At 41.6% G+C, this 21901-nt stretch overlaps 1 protein-coding gene across 1 annotated transcript in view; it reads right to left on the bottom strand.

The window, feature by feature from the left end:
* DNAH3 (dynein axonemal heavy chain 3) overlaps positions 1-21901 on the bottom strand; it is a 163770-nt gene that overhangs the window by 87708 nt on the left and 54161 nt on the right. The window contains exons 22-33 of the mRNA XM_047087673.1: positions 21359-21538; positions 19839-19975; positions 15787-15988; positions 14540-14632; positions 13113-13223; positions 9853-9967; positions 6423-6621; positions 4829-4937; positions 4489-4602; positions 3554-3730; positions 1444-1535; positions 154-373 (exon numbers count right to left, since the gene is read on the bottom strand). Of these exons, the coding sequence (XP_046943629.1) occupies positions 154-373; positions 1444-1535; positions 3554-3730; positions 4489-4602; positions 4829-4937; positions 6423-6621; positions 9853-9967; positions 13113-13223; positions 14540-14632; positions 15787-15988; positions 19839-19975; positions 21359-21538 (1749 nt within the window). The remainder of the gene's footprint in view (positions 1-153; positions 374-1443; positions 1536-3553; positions 3731-4488; positions 4603-4828; positions 4938-6422; positions 6622-9852; positions 9968-13112; positions 13224-14539; positions 14633-15786; positions 15989-19838; positions 19976-21358; positions 21539-21901) is intronic.

Below are 21901 nucleotides of genomic sequence, written 5' to 3'. Positions count from 1 at the left end.
TAGACAGGGATAGTGCTATCACATTATCTAACTTTTGGGGGAGGGTATCTGGTAGTGGGAGTGCTGGCTGGAGATGGAGAGGGTGCCAGAGAAATAGTTCATCTTGAAAAACTGAGTCCCAGCACTTGGCCAAGGTCCCAAAGCACTGCATACCTGAAACAGAGGGACATCTTGAGCCAAGAACTTGGCCAGGTTGACATCAAGCAAGGCCCGGAGCAACAGGACACTCTCATCCTCCTCGGGATACTTGAGCTTCAGGTTGCCAGCAGCAGTGAGCACAGACTTGACTGCGCGCATGCCATAGTCATAGTGATGCTGTGAGGACAGCTGCTCCGAGCACAGACGGTAGGTTGCGACAATTTTCTGGGCGAGACTGGGAGGGCAGAGACATGTCTGCAGACCGCCAGAGAGGACCAGCTCCTGCTCATCAGACATTCCCAACATCCCTGTATCCTGTCCCTTCAGAAACCAGACCTATTCATGGACTTGATGGAGAAGCCCCATCATCTGAAGTCCTTTTAACAGTTACCAGGATGAGCTAAGGAAGAGTTATCTTTCAAAGTTTGGAGGAAAAAGAGTAAGCATACACACATGTGTATACAACCTACTATACAAGAAATTGTATGGGTATATACTTTTATGTGTATATGTGAATATATGAGCACACACACACATGCACAAACACACATTTTGGAAGAAACATCAAACTATCAACAATATTAACCCCTGGAGAATGGAACTCAGGGTCACTGAGAAGAAACTTGCTTTTTTCACTTCTATAACCTAACAATTTTTTCCCATATCCATTAAAGTCAATAAACGGGGGAGCCTGGGTGGCTCAGTCAGTTAAGTGCCTGACTTCGGCTCAGGTCACGATCTCACAGTTCGTGGGTTCGAGCCCTGCATTGGCCTCTGTGCTGACAGCTCAGAGCCTGGAGTCTTCTTCAGATACTGTGTCTCCCTCCCTCTCTGCCCCTTCCCTGCTCACACTCTGCGTCTCTCTCTCTCTCAAAAATAAAATAAACATTAAAAAACATTTAAAGTCAATAAATGTTATGCTGTTGACAATGTTAATTCTAAATCATATTAAAAATTTCCTCTTTAATCTTGGAATAATTTCATGTTTTAAAGTCTTGCCTTAAGCTGTGTGTGCGTGTGTGTGTGTGTGTGTACACAGGGTTGGGATAAAGAGAAGATGAGTGGCCGATTTCTTTAGCAGAAGTCCACGTATATATAAAGAGAGAGGAGGCTCTTTCTTGGGAATTTGGACCATTTCCTGGTCAGGACCAATGCCAGGGCTAAGTTGCTGTCACATCAATGAGGGAGCCAAAGTCCATTTCTTGTTTCTTTTTTTCTTCCAATGGGCAACCTAACTTGAATCCACCACACAAAAGGCACTCTTTCAGGACCTTTAGAACCTACTGGAAAGCCAATATCACATACCTTCTGGAGTCCAGAAACCCCATGGAATAGAGGGAAATTTCCCCAATGAGGGCATAATCTGGCACCATCATGGCAACTGTCCGGAATAAGGCCTAGAAAACAAATGGCCAGAAAAGAAAAGAAAAGAAAAGGCCACTGAGAACCTGAACACATACAGTAAACTCTGGGAGAAGGTGTATTTACAGATACAAAGAGAAGCAGGAAAATCATTCACACCATTCCAGTGAAATCAAGGAAAGAAAAGCAGGAGGACAAGTCAACGCCAAGAGACCGTCTTTGTTGGGCAGATCCACTGCCCAGCTAACCTCCCCACTGGCCCTGTCTATGTACATGTTGCCACAATGGGTCCCTCAGTGGTTACGTGGAAGGCCTTAGGTGCTGGTATTCTAGTAACACTTCATTTCCCTATGCCAAATGAGTACTGTTCAACTATCAGACCTTTCCTTTGTTCATTAAGGACAGAGGAAGTCATTTAGGAATGCAGGACCAATATATATCTGAAGAATCTTGAAGTCAGACAGATACTGATCTGAGTACTTGTACTGCTGCCTACTGGCTGTGGGCAAGTAATTTCCCTCTAGTTATTTCACCTCAAAATGGGCCAACAACTGTATTGTTCTCATGAGAACAAATGATATCATATGAGTGAAGTGCTTAGAACAGTATGTGGCACATAAGTGAGTGTTCAATAAGCATCAGCTATTGTTATTACCTTAGATCTTACAGAAGTCCAAACAGTCAGTTACAGGTAGAGCCAGGACTAGAACCCAGGCTTCCTGACACCACCCCCTGGTGATTTCTGCTATACCACACTATCTCACGAAAGCTGCTTATACAGACTTGACAGGGTTGCTGGCTGGGAGGGGTGTGGCAGGGGGTGGGGGGGATTACAACCGTTGGGTGGTAAAAATGAGAAATGTGAGTCCAAATTGCACTTTGGTGCTCATTGGCCTATCCTGGCCTAGACGGGAGGAGTCATTACTAAGGATCTCCCCGACTCTTTTCCATTTGGGGGGCAGTGAGAAGAAGTGTCTGAATAAGATCGCAGAGCACTAATCAGACATGTTTCTGGCACATGAAGTACTCATATGGATTTGTCTGGGTCTCTCTTGTGTCTTCCACTCTTGTGTCTTATGAATTCCACTCATGGAATTAATAACGTAGAAGAAAATCCATAAAGAAGCAGGCCTAGAAGTCTCTCTCTGGTCCCTCTTTTCATGCAGTTGGGGTGCTAGGCTCTCCTCGTACAGGAGATCCAGCCATTTTGTACTTTGGGTTTTTTCCTTCCATCAGAGCACAATCTACAGCCTATTCCCTTGAAGATGGCCTGGTTGACTTTCCCTTCAGAGGCACCTTCCTTCTCTACTAGCAGCAGGACCAGTAGCTGTTACCATGGCTGAAACTCAGGCCAGCTCAGCAGTAGGCACTTGGGACATACATACTTCCTTGTCCTCTCTGCAGCTGGTTGGAACAGCCTGTTTTGATATGCACACCACTTCAGCTTAAGCAGGCTGGTAATGAAGAGGACCTCCATGTGGTTCTGCCTAGGTTTCCCAGAGTTCTCTGTGACTACCTTTGATGCTGTCTTATGAGATGTTTTTGTTTGGCCTACAGTGATTTTTTTTTTTTTTTTTTTTTTTTTTTTTTTGCATTTAGCCAGGATCACAACAATCAGATTACATGTAAAAATCCAAATGTCTGGCTTTTCCTGAAAAATGAGAAGATGTGACAATTCCTGCTTGGCAACAGTAGGCTGGCGGCTAAGTAAGGGCTGCTCCCTCTAGAGGGGGCATTTGTCAGAGTCCCTACCAAGCCCAGCTGGTTCCTCTCATTGACCTCCTGTAGACAACAGAAATAGTGACTCTTGTTCTAGTGTTCATTGTCTTCTAATTGCCATTGTTCATTATGGATATATGCCCCTCCCCCACGAGACATTGTTGGGGCAACAGTTAGGTTCTGGGGACTAACTTACTACCATTGTTGCTCCACTATTAATTCTCACAGCTGAAAAATGTCACCCATTATTTGCCTTCTCTGTGAGATCTTCTGTTACCTCCAGAGGTTTCTACACCATAAAATACACGCAGAATTTATACACGCTCACGTTTACCTTGAGGTTATCTGGCAGCTCAGCCCTGCCAGCATATCCAGGGTTCATGGTGATGAAGACAGCGCAGGTTGGGTTCAGAAGGAGCTCAGTGCCTTCAAAGATGAATGTCTTTAGCTTCCGGATAATGGCTTGTTGAATGCTGAGAATCTGCTGAGCCACCACAGATAGCACTTCTACCTGGAGTGAGAATAGTGGGCAGATGTGAGCTCTTGCTCTGACAGCCACCACCCAACTCTGCCAGAGTCTCCTTCACTTAGCAATGAAAAAACCCAATCACCTAAAAACCAGACCTTCACCTTCAAAATTACAAGAATGATTTGGGGTTTTGGTAAAGAAAAAGAAAATTGATGTGTGTGTGTGTGTGTGTGTGTGTGTGTGTGTGTGTGTGTGTTACTAGTTTCCATAGTATTTTATCTCTGTTCCAGCACCTAGCATAATGCTTGACCCATAGTATGTACTCAGTGTTTATTGGTTCCCATTGCATGTTTACATTTCCTGACCTAAATTCCCTACCCAAATAGAATTAATCACCCCCTCTCTTTTGTGATGCCTCTTTTGTACCACTACCATAGACTTCTATCATATTCTATGTGCTTCACTTACTTTTCATTTCCCTTTGCTAAATTCTAACACTCAGAGGGCAAAATCATTTCTTACTTATCTTTGTGTCATGAACAATTGCGGAGTATCTGACATATACTAGCTACTCAATAAATTTTTGAATGAGGGAGCGAAGGAATGAATATACTGAGGATCCATATGTATATAAAATATGCACTTTGTCTCCTTGGGACTGTTTTTGTTTAGTTCATTGAGTACTTACTCTGTGCAACAGTCTTAGAGGAGACATAAGGCACTGTCACTGAGCACTTAAGAGCCCAGAAAAAGGCCCCTGCATATCCAATCCCTGCTCTGTAGTCCCGTTGCAGCATTACCTCAATTCTGTTGAACTCATCAAAGCAGGCCCATGCTCCGGCCTGGGCCAGTCCCTTGAAGAACTTCCCCATGGCTTTGTAATCCAGACCATCTGAGCAGTTGAAGACCACACACTAGAGAAGGAGAATGTGGGCACCATTAGGGGTGGGTTCCCTCATATCTGAATTACCCTGCACCATAAAACACGGGTGTGGCTCTTCTCTTCCTATTCCACTGTAGGAGCTGGGGCCCAACTCTGCCTCTCTCACCCTTAACCATCTTGAACTTAATGCCCACTCCCCTGATAGGAGTCTAGACAGGGATGACAAGAGAGGGTGAGAACAGACAGCATTTCCCTACCTGCTTGGCCAAAGCTTTGGCCAGATCTTTTGTGGTTTCTGTCTTTCCTGTACCAGCTGGTCCCTCCGGAGCTCCCCCAAGGTTCAGCTTCAAAGCCCCCATCAGTGTCCTAAGGGAAGAAAATAAGAATTCGGTGCCCAAGTCCTAAGACACAGGGAAGAAAGAGACTTTTGCTTTATTTTGTTTTGACTCCTACAAATAGCTTTAAATTTTTTCCCTGATTATATGACCAGGATATCATCATTGTAAAAAATTCTGTTTTACTCAGTACTGTAATCTTAGAGCCTGGTGCATGGGTGGCACCCATAAACATTTGTTTTAATGAATGACTGAATGGATAAATGAATACATACACAAATGAATCAAATAAAGGTAAAAAATCTTCATAAACTCCACACATGAAAGATCACCAGTTCTAATGGAGTGGTGAAAATAAATCCATTTCTCCCACTGGATTATGAACTCTTGAGTTCAGGACCTGTATTTGATTCAGTTTGATACAGTAGGGGCAAAATAAATATTAGAAATTAATGATGTGTTAAGTGTGGCGCTACAGTCCATTGTATGGGCCTCTATAGTTTCAGTTAACACACCATCTTATAATCATCTATCTCTCTCCCCTGACCCCATTAGATTGAGGGTTTCTTGAGGTCATGCATGGGGCACAGGAGACTTTAAGAAATGACTAGTGAATAATGAAACAAATGAATGAAGAACAAAAATCACAGAACACAGAAAACAGGTGTTTGAGGACTTTCAAAGGACAAAATACTCAGGAATTGTCTTTTTAATTAAAAAAATTCCACTTTAAGGAATATACAAAATCAAAGAAAATCTAAACATCACAAAGTTGACACATTCACAAAGTTCACATTTCTAATGTTATGAATACCAAGGAAAGTGGAAAAGCACTTTGCTGAGCATAGAATGACTACGTCTCTCCATCAGACTGGCTGGCTGAGCTTGGAGACTCCTTGCCTGAGTCCTTCACCTGGCCCCTTTTGATTCTTTCGTCTATGGGATCTCCAGGCACCATCTTGATTCCTGCCACTGGAGAGCTTTCTACTTAAATACTGTGGCATTTTTTTTAAAAAGTTCATTTATTTTGAGAGAGAGAGAGAGAGAGAGAAATAGAGCACAAGCAGGGGAGGGGCAGAGAGAGAGAGAAAGAGAGAGAGAGAGAACCCCAAGCAGGCTCTGCATTGTCAGTGCAGAGCCCGATATAGGGCTCCACCCCATGAACTCTGAGATCATGACCTGAGATGAAATCAAGAGTCGACGCTCAACTGACTGAGTCACCCAGGCACCCCAGTACTGGGGCATTTTTAAGGACAGGCATCAACATTCTGCTTGTTGGTTTGGCCACATTAATTTGCATTAGGATTCCTACTGGGTTCTCATTTCTGGCCTAAGGGCTAATTTCCACGCCTGTTGTGGGACCATGATAATTAAGGACAAAATTCTACAATCTGAGTATCTGAAATGTAGAGGGTAAAGGTTACAAACTCAAGATGCTCCACACCTTCTTCCCCAGAAGGTTTTCCTTCTGGCATTCTATTCACCCTTCAGGTCTTGGGGGAGGCCCAGAGGTTACCTGTAGCAGCGGTCGGTGAGGGGTGTAATCACCAGCCGGGGGGAGTTCCCCAAGTACTCATAGCCATATAAGACTTCTGTGGTGATCATCTGCACCTGTACATCCTTTGAATCCCAGTAGTAACGCAGCTGGGAGATCCACTGGAAATCATTTAGATCACAAATATTATCCTCAGATAACTTGGCCACCACGTCGCGAGCTATTGGAACAGATGCAGATGTGGAAACACACAAATGCAGAGCCATCAGCATACTCATATGTCCAGAGACTGCTCAGGATGTCAGGACATTATCCAGGCCACCCTTCACTATCCAAACAGTTTCAGGCTCAACTAGCTTCCCTGCCCACTCCTAACCTACAGGCAGCAATATCTTTCAGAAGGTGGACTTTGCTTCTCCCAAGAAGCCTGGCAGAGAACATGCTACATTGTCTTCTCTCAGACAGTACAGCAGAGGCATTAAAAGTGCGTACTCTGAAGTCAGACTGCCTGGATCCAAATTCTGGTTCTGCCATTAACTAGCTACGTGACTTTGAGCAGGTTACGCAACCTCTCTCTTGAGTTGCATAATCTGTAAAATGGGGATAACATAGTACCCACCTTCTAGAGTTATTAGAAGGTTATTAGGAGGATTAACTGTATATACAGTTTACCTTTGAACAACGTATGGGTTGGGGTGCCTAACCACTGTAGAGTCAAAAATTTGCTTATAACTTTCAACTCCCTTCAAACCTAATTACTAATAGTCTACTCTTAGACTGGAAACCTTACAGATAACAAGTGGCCAATTAACACATATTTTGCAAGTTATATGTATCATATACTGTATTCTCACAATAAAGTAAGCTAGAGAAAATATTATTATGAAAGTCATGAAGAGACAATACATTTACAGTACTGTATTGTACTTATTGAAAAAATTTGCTTCTACGTGGACCTGTGCAGTTCAAACCCAGGTTGGTCACAGGCCAACTGTATACACAGACATGTATATGCACACATATGTACACATACATGTGTACATATATAAATATATATCCACATATATATCCAGATACAGATAGATGAAAGAAAGAAAAAAGGAAAGATTATATAAATACTAGCTATTGTTACTGTTCCTAAATTCTGGGGGGACTGACCCAGAGAGATTTGCAATATGTAGTTACCCCAAATGTTGTCAAATCCCCAATATGGTCCTTTTGACCCTGTTCCAGACTTCTAGGATATCCTAGGAGAATACAGTCAGCTTGGCCTGATGCAGTTGGCAAGGGAAGGGGTCCCCAGAACCCATGGTTACATATAGTCTTTCCATCTCGGGGCCTGAGAAAACAGATGGGAGATATACTTCTGGGTGTCCTTCTTTCTCTCATAGGATTATGAGCCTAATTTAATTTTCTCACAGTTATGGGAGCCCTGAAGTTGAAGAATAAATAAAGGTTTATGAGAATCATTAGTTATTTTTTATGGAATGCTTGGATGAGAGCTATTGAGATCTCATAAGTAGGACAGTAGCCTGCATTTAGTATCTCAGAAACATAACTTTGCAAAGGGATGCTTCTGTTAGTCTACTGCCCCTCTGTGAAGAGAAGTCTTCTTCATGACAGTAAAATCCAAAACCCTCCGGAGAAGAGTCCTTGAAGATTACACCAATAGCTCTTCCGTCCTTCCTGAGGAATGTAATTCCCCTCCAGGTTCTTCAGAGAAACCACAGAGTAGTAGCAGGAGTAGGGGTCTCCATGAGGGATCCAAGAGGAAGATGACTCTCAAGGGACTGAGTATGGGGAATGCCTGCATGATGCAGCATGTGTGTGTGTGCATGTGTGTGTGTGCGTGCACGTGTGTGTGCCTGAGTGTGTATGTGCAAATGTGTGAACACAACCATTCTGGGGAACCCTGGGCGGTAACCACACATGCACTTCTTACTACTACCAGATGAAGTTCGCATTCTCCCTTCTCTCTCCCTGATTTCATGCTTGTCTATCCAAGCAAAATTAGATAGAAATGAGCATCAATCTTAAGGAGAACAAGATGCCACAAAATGCCAGAAGGCAGCTGGGTGTATGAACAAGAGAGACACTGTTTCCAGGCAACCAGCTAGTCCAGCCCTAGTTTCCTTGGTGGTGATGGAGTGAGGGTGAGGGGGTGGTTTGTTTTATATAAAGGCCCCAGTTCTTCCTCCTCCTCTTCTCCTTTTTTTTTAAAAAATTTTATTTTTTATTTTTTTAAATTTACATCCAAATTAGTTAGTACATAGTGCAACAATGATTTCAGGAGTAGATTCCTTAGTGCCCCTTACCCATTTAGCCCATCCCCCCTCCTACAACCCCTCCTGTAACCCTCAGTTTGTTCTCCATATTTATGAGTCTCTTCTGTTTCATCCCCCTCCCTGTTTTTATATTATTTTTGTTTCCCTTCCCTTATGTTCATCCGTTTTGTCTCTTAAAGTCCTCATATGAGTGAAGTCATATGATTTTTGTCTTTCTCTGACTAATTTCACTTAGCATAATACCCTCCAGTTCCATCCACATAGTTGCAAATGGCAAGATTTCATTCTTTTTGATTGCCGAGTAATACTCCATTGTGCATATATATACCACATCTTCTTTAACCATTCATCCGTCGATGGACATTTGGGCTCTTTCCATACTTTGGCTATTGTTGATAGTGCTGCTATAAACGTGGGGATGCATGTGTCCCTTTGAAACAGCACACCTGTATCCCATGGATAAATGCCTAGTAATGCAATTGCTGGGTTGTAGGGTAGTTCTATTTTTAGTTTTTTGAGGAACCTCCATACTGTTTTCCAGAGTGGTTGCACCAGCTTGCATTCCCATTTTTTTTTTAAAGGAATTACTGGAAGGCATTATCTCTCACCCGTTCTCTCCCTGCATACACTGCCCATTTCCAGTCTCTTGGGTTTGGAATCAGACAAAGAATTACCATTAAATCAATGACATCAAATTACAAAACAGCTTCTGCTACTTAGTAGTTGTATTCCTCTCTGGTGAGTTATTTAACCCTCTAAGCCTCAGGTTCTTAATTTGTTAAGTGTGTATAAAAACAAGATAATGTATGTCAAGCACTGAGCACAAAGCCTCGTACCTGGTGGGTATTCAAAAATATTAGCTATGGTCAGACTCAAGAAAATTTTCCAAGTTGGTGAATCTTAGAAATTGGCTTTGGCCATCATGGTCTCAGTGAGAGGGTCCTGCTTAGGGGTTCCCTGGAAATAAGGGTGGGGATGGGAGAGAAAAGGAGGTGGAGATTCATAGAAGCCTTGACTTCTTACTCCCTCACCTTACTTACAGTTAGAGAAGCCTCTCCTTAACAGGAAAGGAGACCCTGAATCACTCCATCCAGGAGAATGGAGAGCAGCAAGCCTGGTTGCTATTCCTAGACAGTCAGAAATGCCAGAGAAGCCTCCTTGCTCACCATGGACATCGATGACCGTGAGGGCCCCGAGGGTGAGTCGAGCCCCACTGCTTAGCTTCCCTCGAACCAGCTGGACAATCTGTGCGATCTGATTGTTGCTCTTTTTCAGAAAATCCTGGCAGGGGCACAGGAGGGGACATCTGGTTAAACTGGATTCTTCTCTGTAATCCCCTCTTGGGAAATGGCACCATCCACCAGCCCATGACCCAAGCCACCCCTCCAGCAACCTTTCCCTCACTCTCTTCATTAACCTCAAGACAAATTTTAAATGCATTATGCTAACTGAAAGAAGTCAAATTGGAAAGGCCAGATATCTTGATTTTATTGTTATGATACTGTGGAAAAGACAAAATACAGGAGCAGACAACAGCTTGGTAGTTGCCAGAGGCGTGGAACAGGGGAAGGGATTGCTACAAAGGGAGTGAGGGAACTTTGGGGGGCATGCAACTGTTCTGTATCTTGATTGTGATGGTGGTTACACAAATGTATGTATGTGTTGAAACTCAGAACTGTACACTAAAAAGGGTGAATTTTACTGTATATAAATTATGCAGTAAATCAGAATTTTAAAAAATGGAAACTTTTTCAGATTAAAGGAGACACAGGAGATGTGAAAAGTAAATGTATGTAAACCATGATCCTGGAACAGATTAGATAAGAATGTATCTTGCATCAATGTTGGTTTCCTGATTTGGATAATTATAATCATATTGTGGCTATTTAAGATGTTAATTTTGGGTGAATCTGGATATGAGAACTCTGCATTATTTTTGCAACATTATTTGTGAGTCTGACATTACTTCGAAATAAAGAGTTAAAAAATACAAATACATTTTAAAGAGGAAAAAAAGTGAGACCACCTTAGGTTCATAGCTCACCTTCCCCACTTCCTAGCTATGCAGTTCTGGGCAAAATAGAGTAACCTGCTGAGTCTTAGTCTCCTGTTCTGCTGAGTCTAGATAATTTCAGCTATCTCTTGGAGCTGTTTTGAAGATTAAATGAAATGGCGAAGCACTTGGCACAGTGTGAATAAAGCATCCAGTAAATACTGATGGTTGTTATTATTATTAATAAGGTACCTGACACATAGCCAAAAAAAAAAAAAAAAAAAAAAAAAAAAAAAAGCCTTTTCAATGCCTCCCCATTGCCCTTGCTGTGAGTCTGGAAAACTCTTGGTGATGCATCTTTTTTTTTTTTTTTTTAAGATTTTATTTTTAAGTAATCTCTACACCCAGTGTGGGGCTCAAACTCACAACCCCAAGATCAAGAGTCCCATGCTCTGCCAACTGAGCCAATCAGGCACCCCACCCCACATCTTTCTTAACCACACTCATTCCACAGCTATTCTGGACCAAAGTGCCTTCAGTTGCTGGAATGCACCACATTTTTCATCTTCAGACTTTTGCACATTGTGGTTTCTCTCTCTCTCTCTCGAACACTCTTTCTCCTGTTTTTTGCTTGGCTAATCCCTGTTTATATTTTAGGTCTCCTCTTAGGCACCATTTTCCTGGGAAATCATCTCTAATCCTAACCTCTCTCTTCTCTCCTTCCTTCCCATGCTTCTTGAATCCCTAAGCTTTCCTTATCACACTCCTACTGAAGAGACTTTTTATCTCCCCCACTAGACTGTAAATTCATGAGGACAGGGACCATGTCGCTCTGATTCACTTCTAATTCCCTTTGCCTAGTAGCATCATTTCAGCACAGGGCAGATGTCAAACAAATATTTATTAAACGAATACTGGATGGATGGATGGATGCATGGATGGTGATCCTGTACCAACATTTGCTTCCTTTAAGACACTGAGCCACATCATTCAACACACAGGTACTCTATGGCACTGATGTGTGATGGGAAGCAGGCTCTCCTTTTACAGGTAGGAAAACTGGGGCACAGAGATGCAGTCACAAAAATCATAATTTTTTAGTGTTTCAAAAGTGTGAAATGAAATACATGAAAGCAGTCAGCAAGTGTAAAGTATATTTGTAGGAATTATCAACATGGAATCTGTAGAAATTTGAATGCTGGTTAAATACTAATGTTCTAATTTTAAGGTATAAAACAAAATATAATAAACTAAAATACTTTCTTGTCTGCAGCCAGTCATCTACAGGGGGAATAACAGAAGGTCTAATAGGATAAATATGGGAATGTTTATGGTAAAAAGGTTGGGAATGGAGTTACAATTCATTTGTTCAGCAAATATTTAGCACCTACTATGTGCTCAGCATTGCAGTAACCCCTGAAGATATAATAGTGAGCAAAACAGACATAGCCTCTGCCCTGTGGGATTCATAGCCTGGTCTCTAGCAGTGACTCATTTGCTAGTATTTCATTTAACTCTCCCACAGAAGAGTATGATGTTGTACTACAATGTGGTGCACTGTGGCGCATTGTAGAGCCAAGGAGACCAAGACTTAGATTAAATAACTTGCCCATGGTCACACAGCTAACAAGGGAAAGTACAAGATATGAACCCAAGTCCATCCAGGTCTTTTTTTTTTTTTAATTTTTATTTAGAGAGAGAAAGAGAGAGAAAATGTGAATACATATGGTGGGGGCGGGGGGGGGGTGGGGGGGAAGGACAGAGAGAGAGAGAATCCCAAGCAGGCTCTGTGCTCTCAGTGCAGAGTCCAACATGGGGCTCAAAGCCATGAACCATGACCTCAGCCAAAATTAAGAGTTGGACGCTTAGCCACCCAGGCACCCCCCAAGTCCATCCAGGTCTTGAACTCTCAAGCATTGGCCTCCAAGGAAGGAATTAACTGGAAATATGCATGTCTGGATCTCAGGACAAGGAGGACTTCAACATTCTTGGTCTTAAAAGAAAGCTGAATGAAGAGTTGTAGGTGGGTTTGTGTTGAACTGCAGGTGGCAAGAAGTGGTAATGGTAAAGGAGGAGGGGAAAACAGGACCAGGTGGTATTTGGGCCCAGAAAGAAGAGAAGAGGTCTCTGTTGATAGAAATTTTGCCAAGCTGACCCCTGGAAGTGAAGACTGATAAAAATTTAGTATATTACAGCCTAGTATTTCTACCTGGGAAGGATCGTGAGAGGTGTTACACTAGAGAACTCCAGGACAGCCTCAATTCCAAATCCATCCACCGTCCCCATGAAAACCCTGGCTTTCCCAATGTCAGAGTTGGATGCTATGATTTTTTCTTGTTGTTGTTCAGAAAATAGGGCTATTTTAAGTATATGTCATTCCAATCTTAATCGAGCTTGAATCTCCTCTACAAGCTTCATGACAGGCTCACTTACCGGTAGGGTCTTTTCGACCAGGGCTTGGGATACCTCCTTGGTCCAAAAGATGGAAGAGACACAGATAACCACCTGGCCAGGCCACTGCAAGACCCACTGATTACGAGGGACCTGGAAAGGTGTGTGGGGGGGCAGGTGGTAGGGTCATTTCATCTTGTGTGACTTAAATCAATGTCTGAAAAACATCCCCCACCACCTTACCCCTCAAGAAATACAAAATCCTCCTCCACCCTCAGAAGCTACTAGGCTTGACATCTCTGGGATTACTGATTTATGTCTTCCTCACTGAATTTTATGAAAAAGAAAAAAAAATCATCAGCAAGCTCAACTCGTTTTTTTTTCTTAAATTCCCAATCCAAGAATTTTACACAGTTATAATCAAGGAGCTGTTTAGTGAGTTTTCATACCCATTCTTTTTGATGTCTATGTAATATTGTAGTGCTGTGCCAGGTTCCTTAGCCATGCCCAGCAACTCCTCAAACTTGTTTTTAAACTATAGATTTTACAAACTAAGACCAGAGGGCTGAATCTGGCCTTGCTTCTGTTTCTGAAAATAAAGTTTTATTGTAACACAGCCATACCCATTGTTTACCTATCATCCAAGGCTGTTTTTTTGTGGCCCACAGAGCTGAAGACACTATAAAAACATTTACATTGCAGAAAATGTTTGCTGACTCTTGCTATATATATACACGCAATTGCATGAAATATTTCATACTGGTAGCCATTTTTCCTTAGTTTTTTAATTTAAAATAAATCGCAGGACAAAGGATAGGCCTTTCATTTACAATGTACTACTACCAAGAGGGACAGCAGGGTCAGTACCCTGTACTTTAGTGGGAAGGTATTAACTGAATATTCTTTGGTTTGATGGAAAGGGTCATGGGGGTGGGGCCCTGAAAAGTAAGGCAAAAAGGCACCCAAATCAAGGAGCACAAAGACCTGATCTGCCTACATTTAGCCTTGCTAGGAGCTGGCTGAAGAGTGATTGCCACCAGCTCTTTTTCTTTTGGCTTTCTTCGGTCATACCTTCTTTCCCTAAAATTTTGGGAGTTTAATGAGTTGTACTGTTTAGGCTTGTGTAATGGAACCTAAAAGCCTGGAAGGGAAAATGCTTAATTGGAAGGGGCTCTAAAAAAACCTCCTACCATCAATTCATTTCACAGAAAGGACTTGGCAGGGAGCAGCCAGAGGGTTAAAGCTAACCATGTTGTCTTGTCCCAGCTGCTTCCATTTCATCGGAAATATGTACATCACCCCAAGATTCACAGGGAAAGAAGAGAGGGCACAGAGGGGTCAGGTGTTACCCAACAGGATTAGCGTGGGTTTTGGTAGAAGACAGAGGGGTGGTTATAACTGATCCATTTAACCCAGAGTTGTGGTTGCTGTACCAACACCCTGGCATGTATATCCCAATTCTCATTTACCTGGACATATGCTTCGATCCCAAGTCTAATAACTTCCTGCATACTAGCAAGCATCATCTGCTCCACCTGCTGGAGCCACTTTTCCACCATGCCCTGTGGGGCGACACAAAAAAGGAGCAAGCTAGCCAAGCCCAGAGGGACACATCATGGGCAGAACCCAAGCTCTCTCTGGACCAAGGCTGGAGGGAGGCCAAAGGTCTGACACCCCTTCAAGCCAATATTCTCTAATTATATGTTTTATATTTATTTACTTATTTATATTTTTTCATTCTAGGAAGTATGTGTCACATAAAAGGGGAAATGGGGGATTCTTGACACACATTTCACGTAATTTTCTGAAACAGACAACTTCTCAGGAAGCAAATGACACATTTATGTTTCAGTTCATAAAATAATTGCTCATTTCTAATGAGCAGTTCTAATTCTTGCCTTGTTCCAGTGGTTCCCAAACTTTGTCGTGCACTGGAATGATTTGGAGATTCTTAAAAAATATGGATACCTGACTTCCACTCCCAGCTGTTTCAATTTGTTATGGGATGCAACCTGGGCATTTGAATTTTATTTAAAGCTCTACAGGTAATTCAAATATGCATCAAATTATTCAGTTTTAGAATTTCAGGTAACTTCAGGCACCTGTGAGCTAGCTGGTGTCTATTTGGTAACGTGATTCCTGGTTATTACAACTTATATGTGTGGCTGGCAAAAATGGTTAACAAAGCAAAGCCAAGAGTGCTTGTCTACTTCTAGTTGATGGTGCCATCATGTTCAGCAGAAGAGGGAGTAATTTACATCTTACTCATTATATAAGGACACTTGGATCAAAACCTGAGTAAAATGGCATTGATTCCATAATGTTTTATTGACCTTTAAAAACACCTGCCCCAGAAAGCTGTCTGACTAGATCACTTTTAATCGGGCTTTGATCATGGAGATCTGAACAGCATCGGCTGTTGGGTCTGATGCCTGTTATTGCCTCCACATGAAGCTTGGTTGAAATCCTTCCATAAATTTAGTGTGTCACTTGGATTGCAGTAAAACCCTCATCTTAGAGATGGGCAAATGGAGACTCAGAAAGATTAAGCAATTTCCCAAAGTCGCCTAGTCCTTAAGCTGTGGAACTCAGGTATTCCACACCCTGGCAGTATGGAACTCGAGTCCAAGTGCTTAACCTATCAATATGCTCTCTGCTTCTCTCTGTATTGCTCTGTTATGGAGAAAAGAATGAACATGAGTAAGAGGAGAGTTACTTTGGCTTGAGCTGGGTAGATTTTCTGTTTGAATGGAATGGTCTCTTTTTCTGAGCTTATCATGCCTACAATCTCCAGGCTGTCTGTAAACTCTAGCTTGGCAATTCCTTCGAAGCACTTCTTCAAGTGTGGCTGCACGCGGAGGGGGTCCTTGGTCTCTGACAAGATCTCCAGCAGCTCATCGTTTGACAGGAAGAAGAACCTATTTTAAAGCAAAAGAAGATGGCAACTGGAATCTCTTTTGAGAACCTCTTTTCCCAAGAAGGTGATACTCCCCAACAGATAGATGACACATGTGAACACCAGATATATTCTAGAGTCTTCTGTAAAGCATAGAGGGTGGAGACAGTTTTGACTCAGAGGAAGACAAAGGATGAAAGCTGGTATATGTGAGTTTAATATGGCTTGGGGGCAGGGTGCCACCTTTTGGAGGAAACTTGGATACAGCAGTGGTGCTCAACTTTGCACTCTAGAATCACCTGTGGAGCTTAAAAAAACCTCCAATGCTAAGGTTCCACTGCCTCAAGAGTCTAATATAAGTGACTTGTGTTAGGTCTAGGGATCTATAGTTTTAAAATCCAAGGTGATTCTAATATACAATCAGTACAGAACCATTATTAGAAGAAGAGAGAAGACTTCCTTGTCTTTCCTTATCTCCAAGTATGACAGAAAATGTTACCAGTGTGAAATAAGAAGTACATTATTGACCTATCTGATGTGGAGAACAAAGGCAAAAGGAAATGTAGATAAAATTAGATTTCCTTACAACTTGCAGTCCATTGCCAAGTACTTAAGACAGGCAGAGTATGACATTCCTCCAGGAACTCACAACTGTCTTAATGTTAATACTTTTCTAGAGGCAAAGGCAACCTTCACTTGACAATAGCCAGACCTCCAGGATCCTGTTAAGTCTTCTTTAACATATGAAAATCCTTTTGGAAACTTCATTTGTCTCAACTCACCTCCCCTCTCCCAGCTCCAAAGTATATAATCAATTGCTCCTCCCAATTCCAGTGCAGCTCTCTCTGCCCATGGGTCCTGTCCCTGTGCTTGTTTTTCTTTTTCTTTCTTTCTTTCTTTCTTTCTTTCTTTCTTTCTTTCTTTCTTTCTTTCTTTCTTTCTTTCTTTTAGAGAGAGTGAGTGGGGGAGGGGAGGGAAAAGGGAGAGGTGGGGAAAGGGAGAGGGAGGGAGGGAGGGAGGGAGGGGGAGAGAGAGAGAGAGAGAGAGAGAGAGCAGGCTCCACACTCAGTGCAAAGGCCAATGTAGAGCTCGATCCCATGACCCTGGGATTATGACCTGAGCTGAAATCAAGAACCAGACACTCAACCCACTGAGCCACCCAGGGGCTCCTCCATGCTTTAATAAAACCACATTTTTTTCACTTGAAACATCTCAAAAATTCTTTCTTGACTGTTCACTCCCAGACCACACATCACATCACTATCTATATGGAGAGGACTTTACTTCATGTTTTAAGTTAGAAGATGGTAGAATCATTGTCTTGCTCAGGCCCTTAAGTCACCAACCACAAACTTTTAGCAAATGTTCAATAGACAAACCTCTATTTTACAGACAAACTGTAACCATCAACCTGAAAAGTCCCATAATTGATGGACCATATATTACAGTCTTCACTGTGTATGGTCATGATATTTATGGCCATGATATTTATGGTTCCTCTTTACAAGAGGTCGAATCTATTTTTACATGTCTCAAACTTGGCCGGGCTCTGTGTCCTGCTTTGGCCTACAGACTATAGCAAACATGCATTTGTGCAAGTTCCAAGCCTAGACATTAAGAAGCCTTACAGCTTCCACTCTTGGCTGGCCTTGGGAACCCTGTGACCACCACCATGTGAATAAATTCAGGCTAGCTTTCTGGAGGATGAAAGACATGTGGCCCAACTATCCTGGCTGCTCCAGCCAAAAGGAAGCCAACCACTAGACAAGTCATTGAGGCTATCAATTGCCAGCTGACCAGGCACATAAATGAGCCCTGATGAGACCAGAAGAGCCACCCTGCTGATTCCAGCCCTATTTGCAAGTCCACAGGATTATGAGCTAGATAAACAGTTGCTGTGTTAAGCTTCTCAGTTATGGGGAGGTTTGTTATGATGCAAAGCAAACTAATGTATTATAGCTGCAATGTTGAGCAGATAGGAAGAGCGCAATAATTATTTGTTGGCTGACTAACATACCAATATCTAATGAAGATATCAATTTTTCTCACTGCCAAGGGAAATTAACACAGGTGATCTCTATGGACTCATCAAGTGTGACAATAAATAAGGCTCAAAGGCCATAAGAGTAATAATTAAATTACTTGGATAACTTAACATAAAATCATTATTTAGCACTCCATACTTTCAAGACAAAATTAATTTCAAATATGTGAAATTATTCATTAACATTTTCAAAGTGTTTTCTGAGAGTGCATGACTTTATAAAAATGCGTAAGGAAACTGAGATATTCATGGTGAGAGAGAGAGAGAGTGAAAGAGGGAGGAAGAGAGAGAGAGAGAGAATAGAGTGTGTGTGTGTGTGTGTGTGTGTGTGTGTGTGTGTGTGTGTGTAATTTAGGGAGAAAAGCAGTCTCAGAGAGATTAAATAACAGGGTATCTTATACAGACTGCCTGGATTGAATCCTAGCTTGTCCATTTACCAGTCTTGTGTCTTCTGGCAAGTTACTGTTTCCTTATTTGTAAAAGGAAATAATAATAATGCTTCCAACTTCATAGGATTATTGTGAGTTTAAATAAGTTAATACATGTAAGGCACCTAGAGAATTGTCCTGGTATATGGTAAATGCTGTGTTAGTGTTGGCTATTGCTCATATTTTTATAAGGAATAACAGGACAGCGTATAGGACTCAAAGCCCAAATCTCAGGGGTTTCCTCTTCCTAAGTTTTGTGCTTCCAAGTTCAGGTTCCTTCCATGATTTGTGCTGTATTTGTATTGTCCAAAACTGAAGCCATTAGCTGTACATGGCTATCTACATTGCAAAATTAATATTAAATACATTAAAAATTCACCTTCTCAGGCACCCTAGCCACATTTAAAGTGCTATATAGCTACATGTGCGTAATGGCTACTGTATTGGACAGCACAAATACAGAACATTCCTATCATTGTAGAAAGTTCTATCACACAATGCTGCACTACATAGACACAAGGACATTTGTAAATCCTAAACAAACCATTTTTAAAAAATTTCTGATGGAGGGGCACCTGGCTGGCTCAGTCAGTAGAGAATATGACTCTTGATCTCAGGGTCATGAGTTCAAGCTCCACACTGGGCATGGAGCTTACTTAAGAAAAAATTTTTTTTAAGTTTGTGGTGGAAAGCAGGAAACTAATTTTTTCTCCATACAAGGGAACACAAAAATTTACTTTTCCTAAAAGCAAATTTGGATCAAACCAACATCCCAATTCAAGTCAAATGACATGGATAGATATCAGCAGTGAGAATCCTCTTTCTGAAACCAACCCTCTAAAATGACTTTGACTTTTACGCAGAAGCAAAAATATAAATATTTAACAAGAGTCAAATATTTAAAAACATACCTACCAGAAACTGCAAAATTTGATGTCAAAAAACATTTAACTGTTTAGATGGCTAAATGCTTTACATGCATTATCTCCTTGATCTGCACAAATATATGAGGTAGGAGCCATTATTATATTTCTATTTTACAGTGAAGAACCTGAGGCTCAGGTAGATTTGCTAAAAGTCTCAAGATTAATAAGTGGAAAAGCTGGGACTCAAACAGAGGTCTGTTTAACTCCCAAGTCTAGGCTCTTAATCAGGACTACTATATCCCTTCAACTAGGTATTTGACCATGATTTGGTTCCTACTGGTGTCTATTCAACCTCACTCTAAGCAATGACCAGAAAGACATGCCCTACTCCTGAAAGCTGTCTTGTGGGGAATGGAAAACCAGGAAAAAACTATGAAAAATATTGGTAGAAGCCAACCCTCAGGATGAAACATGTAATTCTAACTATACATGGGTCAAAAAGGTAACTCCAAACAAAAGAATAGTACTGAATACCTGGGGAAAAACAGTCTCTTCTTCTCCAAGTAATCATTCAGCCCCTTCTGGATGTCCTCTAAGAGGAGGTTGGCTTCCTGAAGCCTCTCAGCCATCCGTGGCTGGTCTGCTGCCACCAGAACCCTGGTATCTTTCACCTAGGTTCCATAAAAAAATGAGAATCACCACAGGGTTCCTAGATTCTGAGACTGATCATTGAGTATATGACCAAGCTCATCAATTGCTGACTTCCCTGCCCAGCTAACTGCCTCCTAATCCCACAAGGGTGAATGCTCATACAACATGATCCTCTTCCTCTGGACATGGTTGACTCCTCCTTCTATAAAAACCTTCCAGGGCTCCTGGGTGGCTCATTGGTTAAGTGTTCAACTTTGGTTCAGGTCATGATCTCATGGTTCATGGGTATGAGTCTCGCATCTGGCTCTGTGCTGAAAGCTTGGAGCCTAGAGGCTGCTTTGGACTGTGTGTCTCCCTCTCTCTCTGCCCCTCCCCTGCTTGCGTGCTCTCTCTCTCAAAATTAAACATTAAAAAATTAAAAAAAAATAAACTTTCCATTTTGTACAACTCCTTTGAGCATCCTATTATTTGTTAGATGGGATAGTGCCCAATTTATGAATTCTTTAAAAAAGCCAATTTTATCTTTAAAATTTATTCAGCGGAACTTTTGTTACTGAACACTTGCAACTGAAGAATCTGAACTAATATGGAGTCGGAGGAAGCAGGATATCATGAAAACTGGCTCCACTGGTTGGGCAAAATAAATTCCCGCTAACACAGATAAATATTCTTGAGATAAATTCTTTATAAGTGAGCCCCAATTTGAGTACACTTGACTTCAAAAAGGAAAAAGATATCATCTCTTAATGGATACCCCTGATTGCCCTGTATGCCCAGTGAACTCATCCTAAAAGGCTTGTTTCTGATGTTGCCCCCTTTGCAGCCTTTCTTGACACTCCCAGGCAACTAAACCACTCTTCTGTGTTCTAAAAGGTGTTTATACATACTTCTTTTATAGCTCTCTTATTTACCTCTGAGTCTCTCCTCACAAGACAGTGAATTTTATGAAGGCAGAAATCATATACTAGTCATCTTCAAGTTGTTTTCTGACTGTTAATTCAATGCTGGGTATTGAATAAACATTTGTTAAATAACTAGGTAACTGAATATGGAGAATGATTTGAATTCTAAAATGATCCTCAATCTATAAAAGTTCTATTGCATTATCATGTGACACAATCTTCTACCTCATTAGGAATGAGAACTAAATCATACAAACTACTAACAGTTGCCTCTAAGGAGGTAGGCTTTCAAAAGGCCTCCACTCTCTGTATTACATATTTCTACACTTGAATTTTTAGTAACAACTTTCAAAATTAGAAAAAAATTTTAAAAATATCAAATTTGAAAAAATCTAGTTTACTTATAAATTTCAAGGGACATGGCTACGATGTGCAGTGAGGAACATCTGTACAGCATCCCACATTCCTGATGGAGAGATGTGCTAGGGAGGAAAAACTTACCGCTTGGGACATGAGTGATTTCCAGTAACTATCAACGGTGGCAAATTTCCTGCCCTCTTCTGGCATCTGGGCTATGATGTCCTCTGAGCTGAAGATCGGTTCCAGGTACAGCCAGGTGGCTTGGCATTTCAACCAGGCCTCCAAAATTTCCTGCACACGAACCAGCTTTTCTTCCCATTTCTGTGAATTTAGCATTTCATATCTGAATCATTAACCTGCCACTCTGCAACACAGACCCATTGAGTGAACAAACTGGATGGATTCATTCATTCATTTGCTCATTCACTTGTTTAAGAAAGTACTTATTATTTGCCCCCAGTGTTCTGGTCATTAGGCAATGTGGATACAGCAATGAAAAAAACAAGGGTCCTTGCCTTCATGCAGTTTTCCCAATGGAATAATATTAATAGCAGCTATAATGCTTACTCTGTGACAAGCGATGGTCTGAGTGCTTTACATATATGAAACCAGTTTAATTCAACAGATTTATGAGGGAGATACTATTACAAATCTCACTTTACAGATGCAGAAATGGACATAGAA

This window comes from Lynx rufus, unplaced genomic scaffold, assembly GCF_022079265.1.
Source record: "Lynx rufus isolate CCGP_SWC_20201006 ecotype Redwood Valley unplaced genomic scaffold, mLynRuf1.p SCAF_23, whole genome shotgun sequence".
Taxonomy (NCBI): Eukaryota; Metazoa; Chordata; class Mammalia; order Carnivora; family Felidae; genus Lynx; species Lynx rufus.
The sequence above is the reverse complement of the archived record's forward strand: the minus strand, read 5'-3'. Positions and strand labels throughout refer to the sequence as shown.